Source organism: Thamnophis sirtalis, unplaced genomic scaffold (assembly GCF_051295495.1).
Source record: "Thamnophis sirtalis isolate CommonGarterSnake01/CBP01778 unplaced genomic scaffold, rThaSir2_p1.2 scaffold_3, whole genome shotgun sequence".
Lineage (NCBI taxonomy): Eukaryota > Metazoa > Chordata > Lepidosauria > Squamata > Natricidae > Thamnophis > Thamnophis sirtalis.
In genome coordinates, this window is record NW_028261383.1 from 14,323,314 (window position 1) to 14,340,427 (window position 17,114).

The 17,114-nt window shown below is 45.1% G+C and overlaps 1 protein-coding gene across 1 annotated transcript; it reads right to left on the reverse strand.

Moving 5' to 3' along the window:
• Positions 1-7,872: 7,872 nt before the first annotated feature.
• LOC106538169 (EPM2A-interacting protein 1) lies at positions 7,873-16,853 on the reverse strand. The gene is made up of 4 exons (XM_014052601.2): positions 15,054-16,853; positions 13,391-13,468; positions 12,871-12,997; positions 7,873-10,654 (listed from the first exon to the last, which is right to left on the reverse strand). Exons 1-4 carry the CDS (start codon positions 16,851-16,853, stop codon positions 9,717-9,719), a joined length of 2,943 nt encoding a protein of 980 aa, XP_013908076.2. The 3' UTR covers positions 7,873-9,716.
• Positions 16,854-17,114: the final 261 nt, after the last annotated feature.

Here is a 17,114-nt window from a genome sequence, read left to right on the forward strand (position 1 = left end):
CTCCAAGATATGCCACATGAACATGACAATTAATCATCAATCTATTTTATTGATTTAATGTACAAAATTATGTACATTAATCGGCGTACATTGCAATGAAATTTCCTTGCATACAGCTCTCAAAGGGTCACCACCTGCAATGTACCCTAAGTGGCAATAAATAAATAAATAAATCAAAAACATATGTACACTCATTGGCATACATTACAATGAAATTTCCTTGCATACAGCTCTCAAAGGGTCACCACTTCAAAGATGCACTATAATAGAAACATGACAAGAAATGAATGAATGAGTATATATACCCACTTATGTTATGTGACACAGAGAAACAAAACAATCTAGTTCGGATATATACATACACAAAGGAATCTTGCAAGTTTACGGATGGCCTAGGCCCCAGGGGACAAAGCTGTAACAGACTGTTAAACCTGCTAGAATCTGGTATTTCTGCCTTTGTTAGGTCTCTCCAAGGATTCTCCTGCTTGAGCAAGGGGGCTGGACTAGAAGACCTCAAAGGTCCCTTCGAAGTCTATTCTATTCTGAAATGCATTCTGATTGAGGAAAGATCCCAAGCAACCTAGGGGAGCAATTGTAGATCTTAAATGATTCAGAGAGAATTTCAATCAGGGTAGGGAGCAACTCTCTCCACAACCCCCCCCCCCACTTGGTATGGGTAGTCCTCGACTTACAACAGTTCATTTCGTGACTACTCAAATTTACAATGGCACAGAGAAAAAGTGACTTATGTCTTGTTGAAAGAAATGTCCTTTTGGGTTCAGCTCCAAGTGGGGAAGTAGACACTGGAGACATGGAGGCTGCTTGGAAAGATGGTTTATTGTTGGACAGGGCCACATGGCTTGAGCCCTGTACAGAAAAGGGGATCACATGTTTCAATGTTGATGGAGAAGAAGAGAGAAAAAGGGCTGAGGAAGGGGCTTGCTAGGCTTTTTATAACCTGTTCAGTCCCACCTCTCTGTTTCCTGTTCCTGTGTAAGAAATGTATTCTGACTGGTTGTCAGACTCCCATGGTGCCATGCAGGGTCTACTCTCTAGGCTGTGATGAGACCAGGTATAGATGAGTTCTCAGATGCCATGTGGAGAGTTGAGTAATATCCCTTCCCCCTACAGCTGCAGTGAGGAGAAGTCTTTATTATGTAAAGTGGGCTAGCCTGGCCATCTTAATGGCCCATTAGCTGGGGATGGGCAGAAAGCTATAGGCAACTATTCTGTCTTTTAAAACATGTTTCTTTTCACATCCAAAGAAATATTCTGCCTTTTCAATATTTCCTAGGATATTTCATTTTTCTGGGAGAGGGCTGGATGATAACTTCCCACAGTCTGTTTTTCACATTTACGATCATTGCAGAATCCACATGGTAACATAATTAAAATTCAGATGCTTGGTACATAACAGGTTCATATTTATGAAGGTTGCGGTATCCCAGGATCATGTGATTGCCTTTTGCGATCTTCTGACAAGCAAAGTCACTGGGGAAGCCAGATTTACGTAACATCCATCTTAATAACTCAACAAATGCAGTGATTTGCTTAACAACTTGCAAAAAGGTCATAAGATAGGGCAAAAGTCACTTAACAAATGTTTCACTTAACAACATAATTTTTTGGCTCAATTGTGGTCGTAACTTAAGGACTACCAGTATTCTTAAGCCATGGAAGGGATCCCTTCCTGGAGGGTCTGAATCCAAAGTTGGTCGGGAATTTGCCTGGGCTGAGAATCGGAGGGATTGGACTAGAAGATCTCCACATCCACGATGGACATGGGCTACTTCTTTTTTTTAAATATTTTATTTTTATTTTTTATTTTCAAAACAAACACAACACATCCTTCTTTACATACTGTAGAAAGTGTATCAGTTGGTTACAAAAAGATTTTCGTGCATCTCTTCCACAGTCAACAAACATAATTCATATTAACTCAAGTATTTTAACTCAGATACTTATACATGTCACCATCATCATACCTCCATTTTCATTTGACTATAATTGTTTAAACGTCCTTCATCATAAAATATACCAAGATTTAATACATAACCACATGCTGGCCTTTCAATTACTATTTCTAAAATCCTCCACTAACACTAAATCCTTATGTCTTATTCTAGCTAAACATCCATAATATTTAGTAACAAAATTTTCTAATCCTCCTTTTCAAATCACTGTTTACAATTTACATCCAGTTTCCTTATGTTGTACCCATACCTATATATATGTTGTTATCCTTATCCCTCCTTTATTTAACTATATCCTGTATTTCCACCCTGATAATCAAGACTTTACAGCTGGTTTTGTCATTCTATGTTCACATGATATAATTTATGGCTTTTTTTTGCTGGAAATCAGACTTTTTAAAGTTTGTAAATACTTCTTTGAGGCAGAGAGTTCCCTGCCCCACGTGCTGAATAGATAGTCCTTGACTTACAACAGTTCATTTAGTGACCATTCGAAGTTACAACAGCACTGAAAATAGTGACTTGTCTTTTACTCCTACGACCATTGCAGCATTCCAATGGTCGCGTGATTTATCTTCAGATGCTTGTCAATGGACTCACATCTGTGATGGTTGCAGGGTTCAGGAGTTGTTTTGCAACCTTTTGACGAGCAAAGTCGACGCTGGATTCATTTAACAACCGTTTTACTGGTTGAACAGCTGCAGTGACCCACTTAACAAATGTGGCAAGGAAAGTCATAAAATGGGACAAGTTCACTTAGGAAAGTTTTTCACTTCACAACATCAATGTTGGGCTCCATTGTGGCCGATGAGGACTGCCCGTATCTTGCCCTGCACCCTTTCAAGGGCACACTCCAAATTGAGTAGCATCCAGCAAGAAAAGGTGTTAGCTGCACATGAAAAGGTTCTTCTCTTGCACTCAGCTCCAAAGCGTTCCCATAAACAACCAATTATATATGCGCTGATATCGACAATAGTGGGAAGGCCTTGAAAGCAACCGTGAAATCAAAATTTGGTTCGAATATGCTGGAGAAAGGGGACCAGCAGAAGCCACAGAATGTGCCTTTCGGCAGCCATGGGATCGAAGGCCAGCGTAAAAACCGCCCTACAATGTGGAACTACAGAAAGCCTCACCCTCTTCTGCCTCTCCCACCGTATCGCATTGCAGCCCACTTTCCCTTAAATGCCGAGACAAAGGTGTGATGTCATTGGCCCACATGGAAGCTTTTTCCTGGTCTTCCAGTGACCTAATCCAATATATTTTCACCTGTCTAATCTAGAAATTGGATGTGACATCTGTATAATATTGCTACAAATGCTACATATCTGTATAGTATTCTACAAAGAACAGTGGGGCGGGGGTCAACTTATTTTCCAAAGCACCAGAGGTCAGGACAAGAGACCATTGATGGAAACTAATCAAGGAGAGAAGCAACCTGGAATGAAGGAAGTTCAGGAACAGACTTCCGGTTTGCTCGTAGGACCATTTTTCGCCCTCTGGAGCTTTCAGGGAAGCCTCCTGAAGGCCCCTGAAGGCTCCGGAGGGCAAAAACCAGCCCTAGGAGCAAACCGGCTTCCAGTTTGTCCATAGGTCCATTTTTCACTCTCCGGAGCCTTCAGGGAAGCTTGGAGGTCAAAAATCGGACAAACCGGAAGTCACTATTCCTGAACTTCCAGGTTTCCCATAGGTCTGTTTTTCACTCTCCAGAGCCTGAGGCCCCCAGAAAGCGTAGGGGTGGGTGGTGGGTGAGGCTGTTTTGGCCCTACCCAGGCTCCTAGAAACCTCTGGAGTCTGGGGAAGGCGAAAAAACTGCACCAAAAGCAGGGGGGAGGGGCCTTGCACCAGCGTGTTTTTTTGCATGCATAGCATGGGTGTGGCATGCTCACGCATGCCCCCCCCCTGTGTTCGCCCCGCTTTTGGCATGGGAGCCCAAAAAGGTTCGTCATTACTAGTGTAGAGCCTCCTGTTTGAGGAACGGATTGGACTAGGCCTCAAAGGTCACTTCAAGCTCTATTCTGAACTGAAAAATTGAATTGTTATAACAGTGCATAGAATTTATTTAGTTATTTAGCGTATGGCAAATACATGGACTTCTAGTAGTTCAAATGTGAATGTCCAGTCCACCCAGCCATTCAAGAAAAGGGTGGTCTATGTTGAAAAAAAATCAGACATTGGGCCGGTGTAAGCTCTTGATGGACATTCGGACACAATGTAGTGGATATTTTGTCGAGGAGCACCACAGTCACACTGAGGGGTAGAGACAAGACCCCACTTCACGGTATTGTAAGTTGCAGTAAGGTCAATGAATACAACTGTGGTTTTTAGGCCTCGCTGGAAACCAGTCTCAATATGTCCTGTTAGGACTCTTTTGTTTATCCGTTGCCCTGTATTTAGAGAGCCATGTGATACTTGGTCGGCTGGTTATTCAAGACCTCGTAGACAGCCATCTCTATTTTATCACTGCTTAATGTAGTTATAGACAAAAAAGCATATTTAACGGGGAAATCTACACAATCAGACACAGGGATTTCAAATCCTGCCCCCCGCCCCAGTAGCTTCTACTCCCACAGAACTAAAGCTTTTCCTCCAAATTAGGGAACCTTTGCTCCCTCAGTCAGGAAGATCCTGTTTGCATCAAGAAATGCTGCTGCCTTGACAGCAAGACTGTTGGTGGCGCAGTACTGGAAGAAGGAAGAATTGCCTACTATTCAAGAATGGACGTTAAAAGTAACAAATTTAGCAGAGATGGCTAAAATATCAGCATACCTTAAGGACTATTCAGATGCGAAATATAAGCTGGAATGGAGAAGATGGATTGATTATATTCAGAATAAATATGGGACTAAGAAACTCCAGAGAGCTTATGAGTGAGTGAGCAAGGAATGATACAACTTGTTTAAAGCCAGGTTTACAAAAGGGGAGGTACAAGCGAGGGATGACGCTAAAGTTAGTTTATTTTAGTATATGGTTGCTAAATGTTTATACCCTGTATTTGCTCTGGGAGGTTGTGGGGGAAGGGATGTGGGATCGGGGGGGGAGGGAGGGAAGGGGAAAGATATATAATTGTAAAACTCATTAAAACTTTTAATAATAATAAAAAAGAAATGCTGCTGCCTTGTCCTGGGAAGCAGCCTCCATCTAGTAAATGCCAACAGCATCCCAGTTCCCAACATTTCAAGATCATATACAGTTGAACATAGGAAACCCCCAAACCAGACCAAGGAATGTCCAACTTCAGCTGGGCAGCAGCCAGCAATCTAAGCCTGTGACGGCATGGCTTTGACTGGGTGGGAAATTATGGCCAACAAACCCATCATTTGATGAGTAACAGACAACAGGATCCTTTCCGATTAACACAGTCAGGGCATTATTTTTGATGATGTCATTCTATGAATGGCGCTTCATGTAATCCAGAATTTGAATTTGTCTTTCCCGATCCAATTCAGTTTCTCAACTTCAGCGTTTTCCCTTGTCACTTTGTGTGGGCAGGTTCCTAAGATTCATTCTCTCCCCATATTCCACGCTCTACCTTTAAATATCCTGAGAAGTAAACAACACCAATTTGAAGCAATCGACCTCTAATGAGAAATGTGAAATAAAAAGGGGGGGAAATTTATTTACAAACTTTAAAAAGTCTGATTTCCAGCAAAAAAAGCCATAAATTATATCATGTGAACATAGAATGACATAACCAGCTGTAAAGGTGAGGCAGTTACCCAGGGCCTGAAATGCAGTCATGTCTTATTTTCCAACGTACCAAAAGACAAGACAAGAAACAACGGATGTATTGAATTCTGGACGAAGAAAGAGGCGTCGGACTCGTTGAGGTACTGACAACCACTTTATTTGAACAGATCAACTAGAAAACAGCAAGGTAACTGTTGGGAGTATACTCCTAGTGTTGGGTAGGCAATATATATCTTTATACAACAAATGGTTGTTGTTGCTTTAAAGGAGTGGATGTACTTATCAGGTGTAATTAACTTTACTATAAGGAGGAGTCAAAAGAGGTCACTCTCTCTCTCTGCTTGTCCTATGCTTGATGACTGGAATGAGAACTGCGACTGTCAGCTATTGTTTGTTCTCTGAATTGCGTTTGGACTAATATCTACTATCACTGCTTGTGAAGCAATTATCAGTAGTAAAGCTATTAGCAGTGTCTGAAACTCTATTCATGTTTCTACTAGCAACATTCTTTTTCTCTAGCTGTACATTCCGCTGCACTACTTTCTATCTCCCAACGGAGATACCCCTAACAGTAACAACTTCAGCACCTTGCTCTGCTTGACACCTATTTATATTGGAGCGGTCAAGCAGAGCAACAAATAGGAACATTGTAAAAAGCCTGCTTCCAGACAGGCACATCTTAACCAATAGGCACGAGCCTTTGGTTGCTGGGCTGTCAGTTGTAAGTCGAGGAATTGCAGCCGGTCGCAAGTCAAGGACTTTACACTTCTTCCCCCCCCCAAGTGGGTGCGTGCACAGTAGCTGCGCATGCATAATCTGCGGGGAGGAGCTCCGGGTGATGTCACGCTGTTCTAACCCTGGAGGCAGGCCCGGCTCCTCAGGTAAGTCCTGCGGCGGTAGCGAGGTGGATTGAGGCGGAGTCCCAGTGAGCTGCTAGAAGGCAGTGGCTGGTTGCGGGTCTTTATAGGAGAGGCCTGACTGGGGGAAGGCCTCAGTTGGAAGACAGCGCCTCAATTGGTCGATGTGGCGCCACCATTCTTGCCTGTCTTGCAAGACAACCCTATAGGGACAGGGCCCCATTAAGTGTGCGACGATGGCTGGCACCCACCTAGGTTCCCCTGCAAAGTTCTTGGCAAAGACAGGGTCCTCCTCCAGGAACTGGCGTGTGGGAGTCCCTAGGCTTTTGGGCCATAGGTCACTGTATTGGGGGTACAGCTTGTCCAGGATTGTCTGGCCCATCAGCAGCTCCGCAGGGCTTTTATTAGTGGTGGGGCATGGAGTGGAATGTTGCCCAAGGAGGTAGGCTGCCATCTTGTCAGGCCACCCTCCCTGGCCCATACACCCCAGCACTTCCTTGGCCGAGTGGACAGCCTGGAGGGGTGGTATGGAGCCATGAGGGCATGGCGGATCCCCAAGCCGGCTAGGAACCCCTGGAACCCTGCAGCTGTAAATTGGGGCTCATTGTCAGATAACAAGGTATCTGGCAAACTGTGGGTGGTGAAAATGCACCACAACCCTCTTATAGTGGCCTCAGTGCTGGTGAACGGCATAAGGAGTAGTTCTACCCATTTAGAGTAAGTGTCCACTACCACCAGGAAGTTCTAGCCATGGAATGGACCTGCATAAGCCATGTGGACCCTGGACCAGGGTCCTCTGGGCAGTTCCCATTCGTGGACTGGTGTGGCAGGAGGCACTGGCCAGGACTCCTGGCAGGGGTGGCAATTAGCCACCCATGACGTGATGACATCATCCATCTTGGGCCACCAGACATAGCTGCGGGCGAGGGCCTTCATGCGATCTATGCCGGGATGGCCCAAGTGAAGGCACCTGGGTTCTCAAAGTGGGGGGAACCACCACCCTGTCTCCCCAGAGTAGGCACCCGACCTGGGTTGAGAGCTCTAGCTGGCGGGTCCTGGAGACCTTTATTGATGGTTGACTTATAGTTGGTGCAAATCCTGATGGACCCGTCAGCCTTAATGGGAATGGCTATAGGAGTCTCCCATTTAGAATGGTTGACAGGCTCCAGGACACCTTGCGCCAGGAGCTTATCCAGCTCCGCATCAACTTTCGGTCTCAAGGCAAACGGCACCCTGTGAGCCTTCAGGCAAATGGGGGCTACCTGTGGGTCTATATTTAAACTAATAGGGGATCCCCTGTATTTACCCAAAGAGCCATCAAAGACATCTGCAAACTCCTCAATGACGTCAGGCAGCGGCAGGGTAGTTGGCACGGATGCCCACTAGGGAGAGACCGAGAAGGGGAACCAATCCAGCCCAAGGAGAGCAGGCAGGGGTTTGGTTACCACGATCACCGGTAGATGACTATGGAAATTGGCATAGTCCACCAAAACAGACAGGCAGCCTAAGGTAGGGATTGAGCGTCCCTGACAGTCACGCAAGGCTGTGGTTGGTTCTTTCAGGTGGGCTCTGGTGATGGTCAGAATCAGGTGAGTCAGAGTGTCCCATGAAAGAATGGACTTTGAAGAACCAGAGTCCACCTCTGTGGTGCACGGGGCCCCTCCGATGTGTAGGGAGATGTGGATTCTGGCCATCCTCCATGTGGGACGAGTTGCTGCTCACGGAAACGGCTGGGCAGTCGATGTTGAAGCAGTCCTTTCGGAGCACGAAGGCCAGTCGGAGGGCAGATTGGCCCTGCAGACATGGGCCAAGGGTCCTTTTTTGTTGCAGCGGCGGCAGGTTGCAGACATGAATGGGCAAGCCGCGCGGGGGTAGGCTCCGCCACAGCCCAGGCAGTTGCCGGGAGAGGCTTTGGCCAGAGCAGTTGGCCGCTTAGATGGTTATGCCTTCAGGCGGTCCACTTGGTCGTCATCTGCGAAGGTTTTGTCAAGTGGAATGAGGTCATCAATTAGGCAGGTTTTGGGGCTTGGAGAGGAGAACTGCTGGCTCTGCTGGATCTCAGCAGTGGATCCATCAGACATCTCTACTGCTCTGGCTTCGTCCATGGCTGCTTGCAAGGTCACTTCAGAGCGAACCAGCAGTCTTTGTTTTAGGCGAATGTCCTGCACCCACAGACAAATTGCTCAGTTTGCCTTTAGAAGTTGTGGGTGCTCCATCACTGGAGTTTTTCAAGATGGGACTGGACAGTCACTTGTCTGAAATTGTATAGGATCTCCTGCTTGAGCAGAGGGTCGGACTGACCTCCAAGCTCTCTCCCAGTTTCATTCTGATTGGTGTGTGCCGCCATTCCAAGTCCAGAACTGGTTCATAATTATATTGGGGGGAAGAGTCCATTGGAAATTCAAAGCGTTGCTAAGCAAATACTACCCACAACACTTAGTTTCATCACTATCATAATTTGTGTAACATTGAACCTAATTCTGCTGTGTCTATTCTGCATGGTAGGACAAACCTTTCCTTTCTCCTCTGGGACACCGCATCAAATGCTTCTACGGGGATGTTATAAACTTCTTGGTTACTTTCTTTGCAAGATTAAACATACCAATCAGCCTCAGTCTGTTTTCATGGAACTTGAAACCTCAGCAACCATATAAATCCTTGTCAGCCTCCAATACAAGTCCTTGATTAGATTAAAAAAAATATATTCAAGACTGGCTAAAAATGTGGAAAGGGACTCATAATTTGTTGGCGAAGACATTAAGCAAAAAAGCCACCAATTCTCTTCATGTTCCACTCTTTTATACAGTCCCTGAGTGGAACTTTTATGTTATTTAAGAAGACACGTCCTCTTAAAATAGTTGCTTTGCTCCATTTCTTGATGTACTACCACTCCTGCATGGATCAGCTTTTTCAGTCCGCATCCATGAAGTTCATCCAAACTCATATATGCATTTTCTTGGGGGTGGGTGGGAGGGAATGACCAATATTGGCACCAAAGGTTTGTTCATGGTCATAGGCTTTCCTATGGGAAATAAGGACAGTGACACATTTTAAACAATTTCCACACTTCAGGAATTTTTATGGTTCTCTAATGTGGATTCATTTTGATCTGATGAAACACCCTTTGGAACTGAATGTTACTGGAAAGTCAACACATTTCTGGTGTGTTTAGAAAGCACTTGTGATGAAAGCTCCCAAGCTATGATTGTTCTCCTCTGTGGATTGTCTTATGTAGTGAAAGGTGATTGTGTCGACTAAAGCTCTTTCCACACTCTGAGCATTCAAATGGTTTCTCCCCTGTGTGGCTCCTTTTATGACAAATAAAATGACTGCTGCATTTGAAACTCTTTCCACACTCCAAACATTTATACGGTCTCTCCCCTGTGTGGCTCCTTACATGTTTGGTAAGGTCTGAACTTTCACTGAACTTCCTTCCACAGTGAAGGCACGTATATGGTTTCTCCCCAGTGTGGGTCCGTCGATGTCTCGAAAGGTGACCAGTCTGCCTGAATCTTTTCCCACAGACCTGGCATATATATGGCTTCTCCCCCGAGTGAATCCATTCATGGACAGTAAGCCTACATCTGTGAGGGAAGGTCTTTCCGCACTCCGGACATTTGTATGGTTTTTCCATGGGGGGATTTTCTGGGGGTAAAATAAGCAACTGTTTCTGGCTAAAACCCTTTCCATACTCATATGGGTTATTCTCTCCATCGGACATAAGATGACTGTTCAAAGTGAAGTTTTCTACACAATTTATAAGTGCATATGGTGTCTCTTGGATGTATGACGGGTGATGTAACACAAGAGAGGAGCTAAGATTGATATTTTGCCCATACTCTTGATGTTCATATTGTTCCTCTTCAGTCTGGTTTGTACAATATTCAATGAAAACAATTTTAGCGCTCTCTGTCTTGTCACCACCAAAATATTTTTCACTTCCTACTGGTTGCTGAAGTTGTGGAGGTGGGAGGCCAACGACTTCATTGCGATCAGAGGGAGAAGATTTCTTCCTTCGATTCTTTAGGAAACTTTTCGCTCTCTTTTGAAGTACCCCCTGAATTCCAAACATCTTTTCTACAGACTCGAATAGCGCTAAGCTGGGCCCCTGGTAGTCTTTATGCTCCTGCCCATAACCTGGTTCGACGAAAAACAAAGAGAAAAAAAAATCATTACATTCGTCACATAAATTTTCCACATTTTTGCATTTACAAGATTGTCTGAGTTCCTCTTTAAATGCCTGAGACTTTCATATCATTTTTAGTTCTGCCTCAAACATTATGTTTTGAATAGTTCCCCACTTATTTTTATGAGGTATGTCTAGTTCCCCACCTCCTGGGAATCTCTCTTCCTCCTGTGAAAGACCCCTGGGGGGGGACGCAAACCTTGTTTTGTCATCTGAAGTGTGAATAATCAAGTACAAGAGATATCAAGAACAAAATGTATGAAGCAATTGTGATGTTTATCACTGCAAATGTAGTTTCAAGAGGGCCCTACAATATATTCTGACACACCTAGCCTCAATTCCTGAAGGCATTTGAAATGACATCTTATAATCATGAATCTATCTTTGCTAAGGTGAACATCATCCTCAAATATAACGGAATCTCCTGGTTGAAAGTAAAAACTAAAATAGAGTTTCCCTGGTAAGGCTAAGCTTCCCTCTGCCCCACTCTCTGCGGCCTAGGATCAGACAGGGGAGGCAGCTGTTCCTTGTCAAAGGGGACATGTTGTCTCTTATCACCGCTGCACTCGGCAGCCGATCCTTCCCTGCCTTTCTTTCCTGAGGAGGAAATAAACGTAACAAACAAAATGGAGGCTGTACCTCTTTGTATCCCCGTCTTTTAGACATGAGCAGGGTTAAACCCCGTCATCTCTTTGCCTAGCCCTATGAGACCTGAATTGGCCTCCCTGCTCCAGACACCCACCCCCCGTCCCATCAAACCAAATAAAAGTCTCATCCATTCCCAGTACAGCCCTTAAGCACCAACCTTCCATCCTCCATCAGCTGATGGCCTCGACCTTCCACCTCCTGAACCTCTTCGGTTATGCTGCCCATCTTGCCTAACAGCAGAACTACAGGCATTCCTTGTTTAGTAATAACTGCCCCAGACAGTGACCGTTTAGATATGATGAAAAAGTTGACTAATCCCCACATTCATGACAGTCACAGCATTTCTCTCAGTCGTGTCCCCCCCAATGAAATCAGTCAGTACATCTTTGTTTCTCTCCCCTTCCTCACAGGGTGGAGAGATTGCCTAAACAAGCTATTTCTTCCTTAGCTGCTTTTCTGCACAGAGCAGGGCATCGCTGTCAATGTCAAGTTAACAAAATAGACCAGAATTGTTGCCAATAAACCAGGAAGCTGGTTGGCATATAGCCTAAGAAAGGGAAAAGAGAACAATTGAAAAAATTCATGAAGGCAATAATGTAATAACCGAAAATGAGCAAATTAAAGAAAGCGTTTCATAACTTTAACTCAGGGGTGTCAAACTGGCGTCCTGTGTGGTCCAGGCCACACCCACCCCAGCTCCATAAAAAACACCACGAAATGTCACGTGACAGACAAGATGAGAAAATAAGATATAAATATTAAGAAGGAAGTTTATAAGCTGAGGGATTTGGTGGTATTTCTGCAAGACCAAAAAAATAATATAGAATATTAGATGATGAAATTAAATGAGTTTGGGTCTTTAGCAGAAAACAAAATAGACCAGAATTGTTGATTAGAGGCTGGATTGCAGCTGCTGCCTAGCATGATAAGACTCTAATGTCACCATCAAGGCATTTTTTTCCCTTCCTCTGGGTGAACAGCCTGCATTCTTCCAGTGTACATTCCCCTGTGTGTCTCAGCTTGTAATTCCTGTCTCCAATGAATATGGAAACAAACAATTCTCTTGCAAATTATCCAAGCATTAGGGCGAGCATTCCAAAGCACGAATGGTGAGATTTACTATGTTACCCAACTTCCTCACGTCACACTTCCACAAAGCTTTCCCCTTTGGGATTACCCAGCTGTAAAGCAAAGGAAAGCTGAAGTAAACTCCTAAGTGAAGTCATGGTCACGTAATTTATTACTTACTGATTGCTTTGATTAACAGAATAGTAACCCCAGGTTACAATCAGACTAAAAAGAAACTGTCGTTTTGGCTAAAGAACATCCTGAAAAGCTCAGATGAGAAAAGCTCTTGTAAATATCTACCATCTTCTCCACTTACTCTGGTCTTAAGAAAAACAGAAAGAAACCCCAGAACGTCTTTCTAGGTAGAAGCTGCTTTATGAGCAACTTATGGCAACAGAAGACTTCCGCAACAGATCCTCCTGCAGAATGGTGACACAAAACCGGTCCTTACCCACAGCAGCCAGATTCCTAGAGTTCTCCAGCATGACTTCTCTGTGTAAGGCTCTTTGGCTGGAATCCAGCAGAGCCCACTCCTCCTCTGAGAAATACACAACCACGTCCTCAAAGGATACAGAGCCCTGAAAGTCAGAGGAAATGTTACTCAGCCCAGATACCCCAGAATGTTCTCTTCCACATTTCCAATTTCCTAAAAGTAAGTTTTTGTAAGACAGAAAATGCTCCTTTTCTGACACAATGTATGACTCGGTTTCATGGCTGCCTCACTGACAATCTACCTGCTTGGTTAAAAAAAAATTCTTAGCAAAATTCGTTTCGGTGAAAGACTTTGAAGAGGGACGCCATTTTGGCCCATCTCTATCTGTGTGAAGCTTTTTTTTTTTTTTTTGCAGAAGCTACCATTTTGATGTAATAACTCCATTCTTCACATATATCACTTTTCATTGAATCCACTTGAACAAGTCAGACTAATGTTTTAGACTTTAAGGATTTCCTGCTCTGATAAGGCTCCTTACCTGAGATGTTGTGGCAGAGAGATCAGATAGAGCTTCTCCACGGTCAGGGGGTACCCTGGCCATCTTCATCGGCTGGCCCTGCCATTCAAAATATATCCAGGATGAAAGACATGTCAAAGGAATTAAACAAAAGAATGATGGTGTCTCTAAAGCTGGACTATGTTACAGCTTAGTTCAGGAATGTCAAACTCAATTTAATTGAGGGCCACATTATAATTGCCCTCAAAGGACCAGTTGCATGTAAGACTAAGATGACTCACCCCTCACTGGGCGCGGCTGACTCAAGACGGTTTGGGTCGGGATGGAGCAAGTGGCACTGGTTAATTCAATGTGGGGACAACTTGGTGCCCCACAATCCCCCTTCCCCAAACTACTGGCAGCTAATTGCATTGTCCTGCCCTTGTCGGAGTCTGAATCTGCGGGGGGGGGGGGGAGGGGGGAGATGAGCTGGAATAAGAGCTGACAAATATGGAGAGGGCGGCTCTGTTGGCCTTGGAGGAAACTGTGGAGGAGCAGAGTCGGTCCATGCCTAGCTTTTCTGAATTGGAAAGGCTTGCAGACGGGGAGGAGCAGGAGAGGCAGAGCTCAGGCAAAGAGCAAGGACCACCTCCTCCTGATCCTAGAGCACGAAGAGAAAAGAGAAGGAGAGAACAACGCAGACTGAGACAGCTATGAGGGAGGGGAGTGCCCTGCCCCCCCCCCTTCACAAGGCACACCTGGGGACTGAGGTGTAAGGGGGTGCCGGTGGGAGGGGCATTTGTTGGGAACAAGCGTTGAATTTGTGTAGCCTCGTGTGCACTTGCCAAGATTACTGTGCTGTGCCTTGTGGCACTTGCCAGGTTTATCTGCTTTGCTGAACGTCTTGCTCTGGTTACTGCTTGGCTAACTTGGCTTACTGGACTACTCACAGCCAGAGGCTGAAGGTGTTTGTGAGAGCTTTGCTGCGGGACTTGTAGTAAACATGGGGACATTTGGGGGAAAGTTGGAGCAATCAAGGGGAGTTAGTCCTGTTCTCTGGCTGTGTTGCTTTCATGTCGTGCCCCGGGTCATCACATGTGCACAGGCACACACTGTATTCCACGTTTTGAGACTTTTATCTACAGAGGAAGGAGAGGGCCGTCTCCCCAAGCCCTAGCAGTTTGCTAGCTCAGATGTGGATAAGTCTCCAAACTTGGAATTGTGTGTGTGTGTGAATGTGTGTTTCCTCCGAATCCAACTTCTGCCTTGACAGCTCTCTGGAGAGCAAGAGGAGGAGGCAGGGGAACAACTCTCCCCAGTTCTGCACAAGTGAGGCTGGCCCTTATCGAAAGGGAATCCCTGTTTCCAATTGTGTCTGGTAAGGATGCTGGCTTGTTGGAGCAGCCTTCCCTTAACCTGCCACCCTCTCCTCCTATCCAGATTATCTTTCAAGGCAGAAATTTGACTTGGAGGAAACTACTTCCTACAAACCTTTGCCACATTAGCATTATGGTTGCCCTCAAAAGGGCCAATGGCATGTAAGACTATTGCATCACGTTAGTTCAGGAGTGCATTATGTCTAAGACCTGGGCCAAACAATATTAACATTTCAAATATGAACAAATAATTAGTTCAAACAAATCTGCAAAAACAAATTTAAAACAAAGGAAAAAAACCCCAAACTTTGTTGTTCTCTCTCTCTCACCTTTTTTTCTGACCTGGATGTTTGGCACCTTTTCCTGGCTACAAGTTCATCCATGTTCAGAGTTAGGTTTTGAGCTGTGGAAACTCTCAGGATAGAGCGGAGGTGTGCATCAGTGAGAAGACTCCTGTGGGCTCTTTTGTTCGCCCTGATCACAGAGAAAACTTTCTCACACAGGTGTGTGTTACCAAACATGCAGAGCATTCGAGCAGCTCGCAGGCGGAGTTGGGGCATCGTTTCAGGGATGAACCTGGCAAACTGCGCGGACCCTACCGAATCATACTTTGCCTTAAGCGTGTCGCTACACTGGAGTTCCATCAGCTCCATCTGGATGTCTGCGGGTGCCTCCTTCACGTCGACCGAAAATGGATTACTGAGCAGTCCAAAATCGAATGTCTGCACTTCAAACTCAACAAAGCGGCGGGCAAACTCCATGTGAAGCGTGCTCAGTTGATCCGCAAACTGAGCGTGTGAGAACACAGCGGTGGAGACTTGGCTGATGATTGTTTGGCAACAGGGAAAGTCGCTCAAGTTTCCGTGCTGCATCTGAGCTTCCCAGAGTTGCAGCTTTACTTGAAAGCTTTTCACTGCATCATACATGTCCGTGATCGCAAAGTCCCGTCCCTGAAGCTGAAGCTTTAGTGCCGCGAGATGTTTCGTAACATCGCACAGGAAGGCTAATTCGCACAGCCACTTTTCATCCCGCAGTACCGTGGAGTCTTTTCCTTTACTTTCAACAAACTGACAAATGTCCAGGCGCAACTCAAAAAACCTACTGAGCACTTTTTCTTGACTTATCCCCCGCGCCGCTGCGTGATAGGGCAGATCGCCAAGTTCAGAATGCATTTCCTCAAGGAAAGACTTAAATTGATGATGATTTAAACCATTGGCTCTTATAAAGTTAATTGTCTGTGTTACAGTGCCCATTATATGTTCCATCTTCAGAATGTTGCCGCACAGTGTTTCCTGGTGTATGATGCAGTGATATGCCGTCAGCTCACCTGTGCAATTCTCGCTCTTCATCTTCTCTCGCACCCTTCCCACTAATCCACTCTCTTCCCCGCGCATCGAAGGTGTCCCATTTGTTGTCAGTCCCGTAAGTTTGTCCCAGGGCAGCTTCATGTCATTTACACATTTAGACACTGCTTCAAATATGTCTTTTCCTGTGGTAGTGCCATGCATTGATTTCATATCCAAAAATTCCTCTGTAATGCATAAACTTGGGTCCACTCCACGGATGAAGATTGTCAGCTGTGCCACGTCAGAGATGTCACTGCTCTCATCCACAGCAAGTGAATACGCAATGAAATCTTTTCCCTTTTCAACCAACTGTCCTTGTAAAACCGTGGCAAGCTCACCTATCCGCCCAGCAATAGTATTTCTGCTCAGGCTTAAGTTCAAAAACGCTTCCTTTTGGTCAGGACACAAGACTTCGCACACTTTAACCATGCAGCGCTTCAAAAACTCGCCTTCTGTAAATGGCCAGGCCGCTTTAGCGATCTCTTCCGCCACTATAAAAGTAGCTTTCACAGCAGCTTCACGCTGTGTCTTGGCTTTTATGAACGACATCAGGTTCTTTCTCAACTCTTCCACCGTCTTTATCTTTTGCTGTATGCTCATGTTTTTGTACCTGTCATGATGTTTGGTCTCATAGTGCCATCTCATATTATATTCTTCAAATACAGCCATAATATCTCTGCAAACAAGGCACACGGCCGTACCTTCAATATCAACAAACAGATACTCTGCCTCCCACCTCTTTTGAAAGCAGCTGTTTTCAATGTCCACTCTGAGTTCGGCCATTTTTTGGGGGGGGGGGTTAGTTATCGTCTTCTTCACACAGATGTTGTATATATGGAGTTTGAGACTGTACAGGAAGCTCAAAGCCCCAGGTGCTGCGTGAAGCAAGCAGTTGTGAGCGCTCTAGGTATCCACTCCGGAGGATCAGTAGGATGCTGTGAGTCCAGATGTTTTGAGCAGGGTTAACAACGTCCCAGCATCTATGGAGAGAAAGCAAGTGACTACAGCTCTCTTTGATACAATTGAAATTATATGTTTTATACA

Coding starts and splice junctions, on each gene's coding strand:
- LOC106538169 (XM_014052601.2), bottom strand. CDS start 16,853: ATGGCCGAACTCAGAGTGGACATTGAAAACAGCTGCTTTCAAAAGAGG. Junction 13,469..15,053: donor CATCCAGGTCAGAAAAAAAG/GTGAGAGAGAGA, acceptor TTTGAATGGCAG/GGCCAGCCGATGAAGATGGC. Junction 12,998..13,390: donor TCTCTGCCACAACATCTCAG/GTAAGGAGCCTT, acceptor TCTGACTTTCAG/GGCTCTGTATCCTTTGAGGA.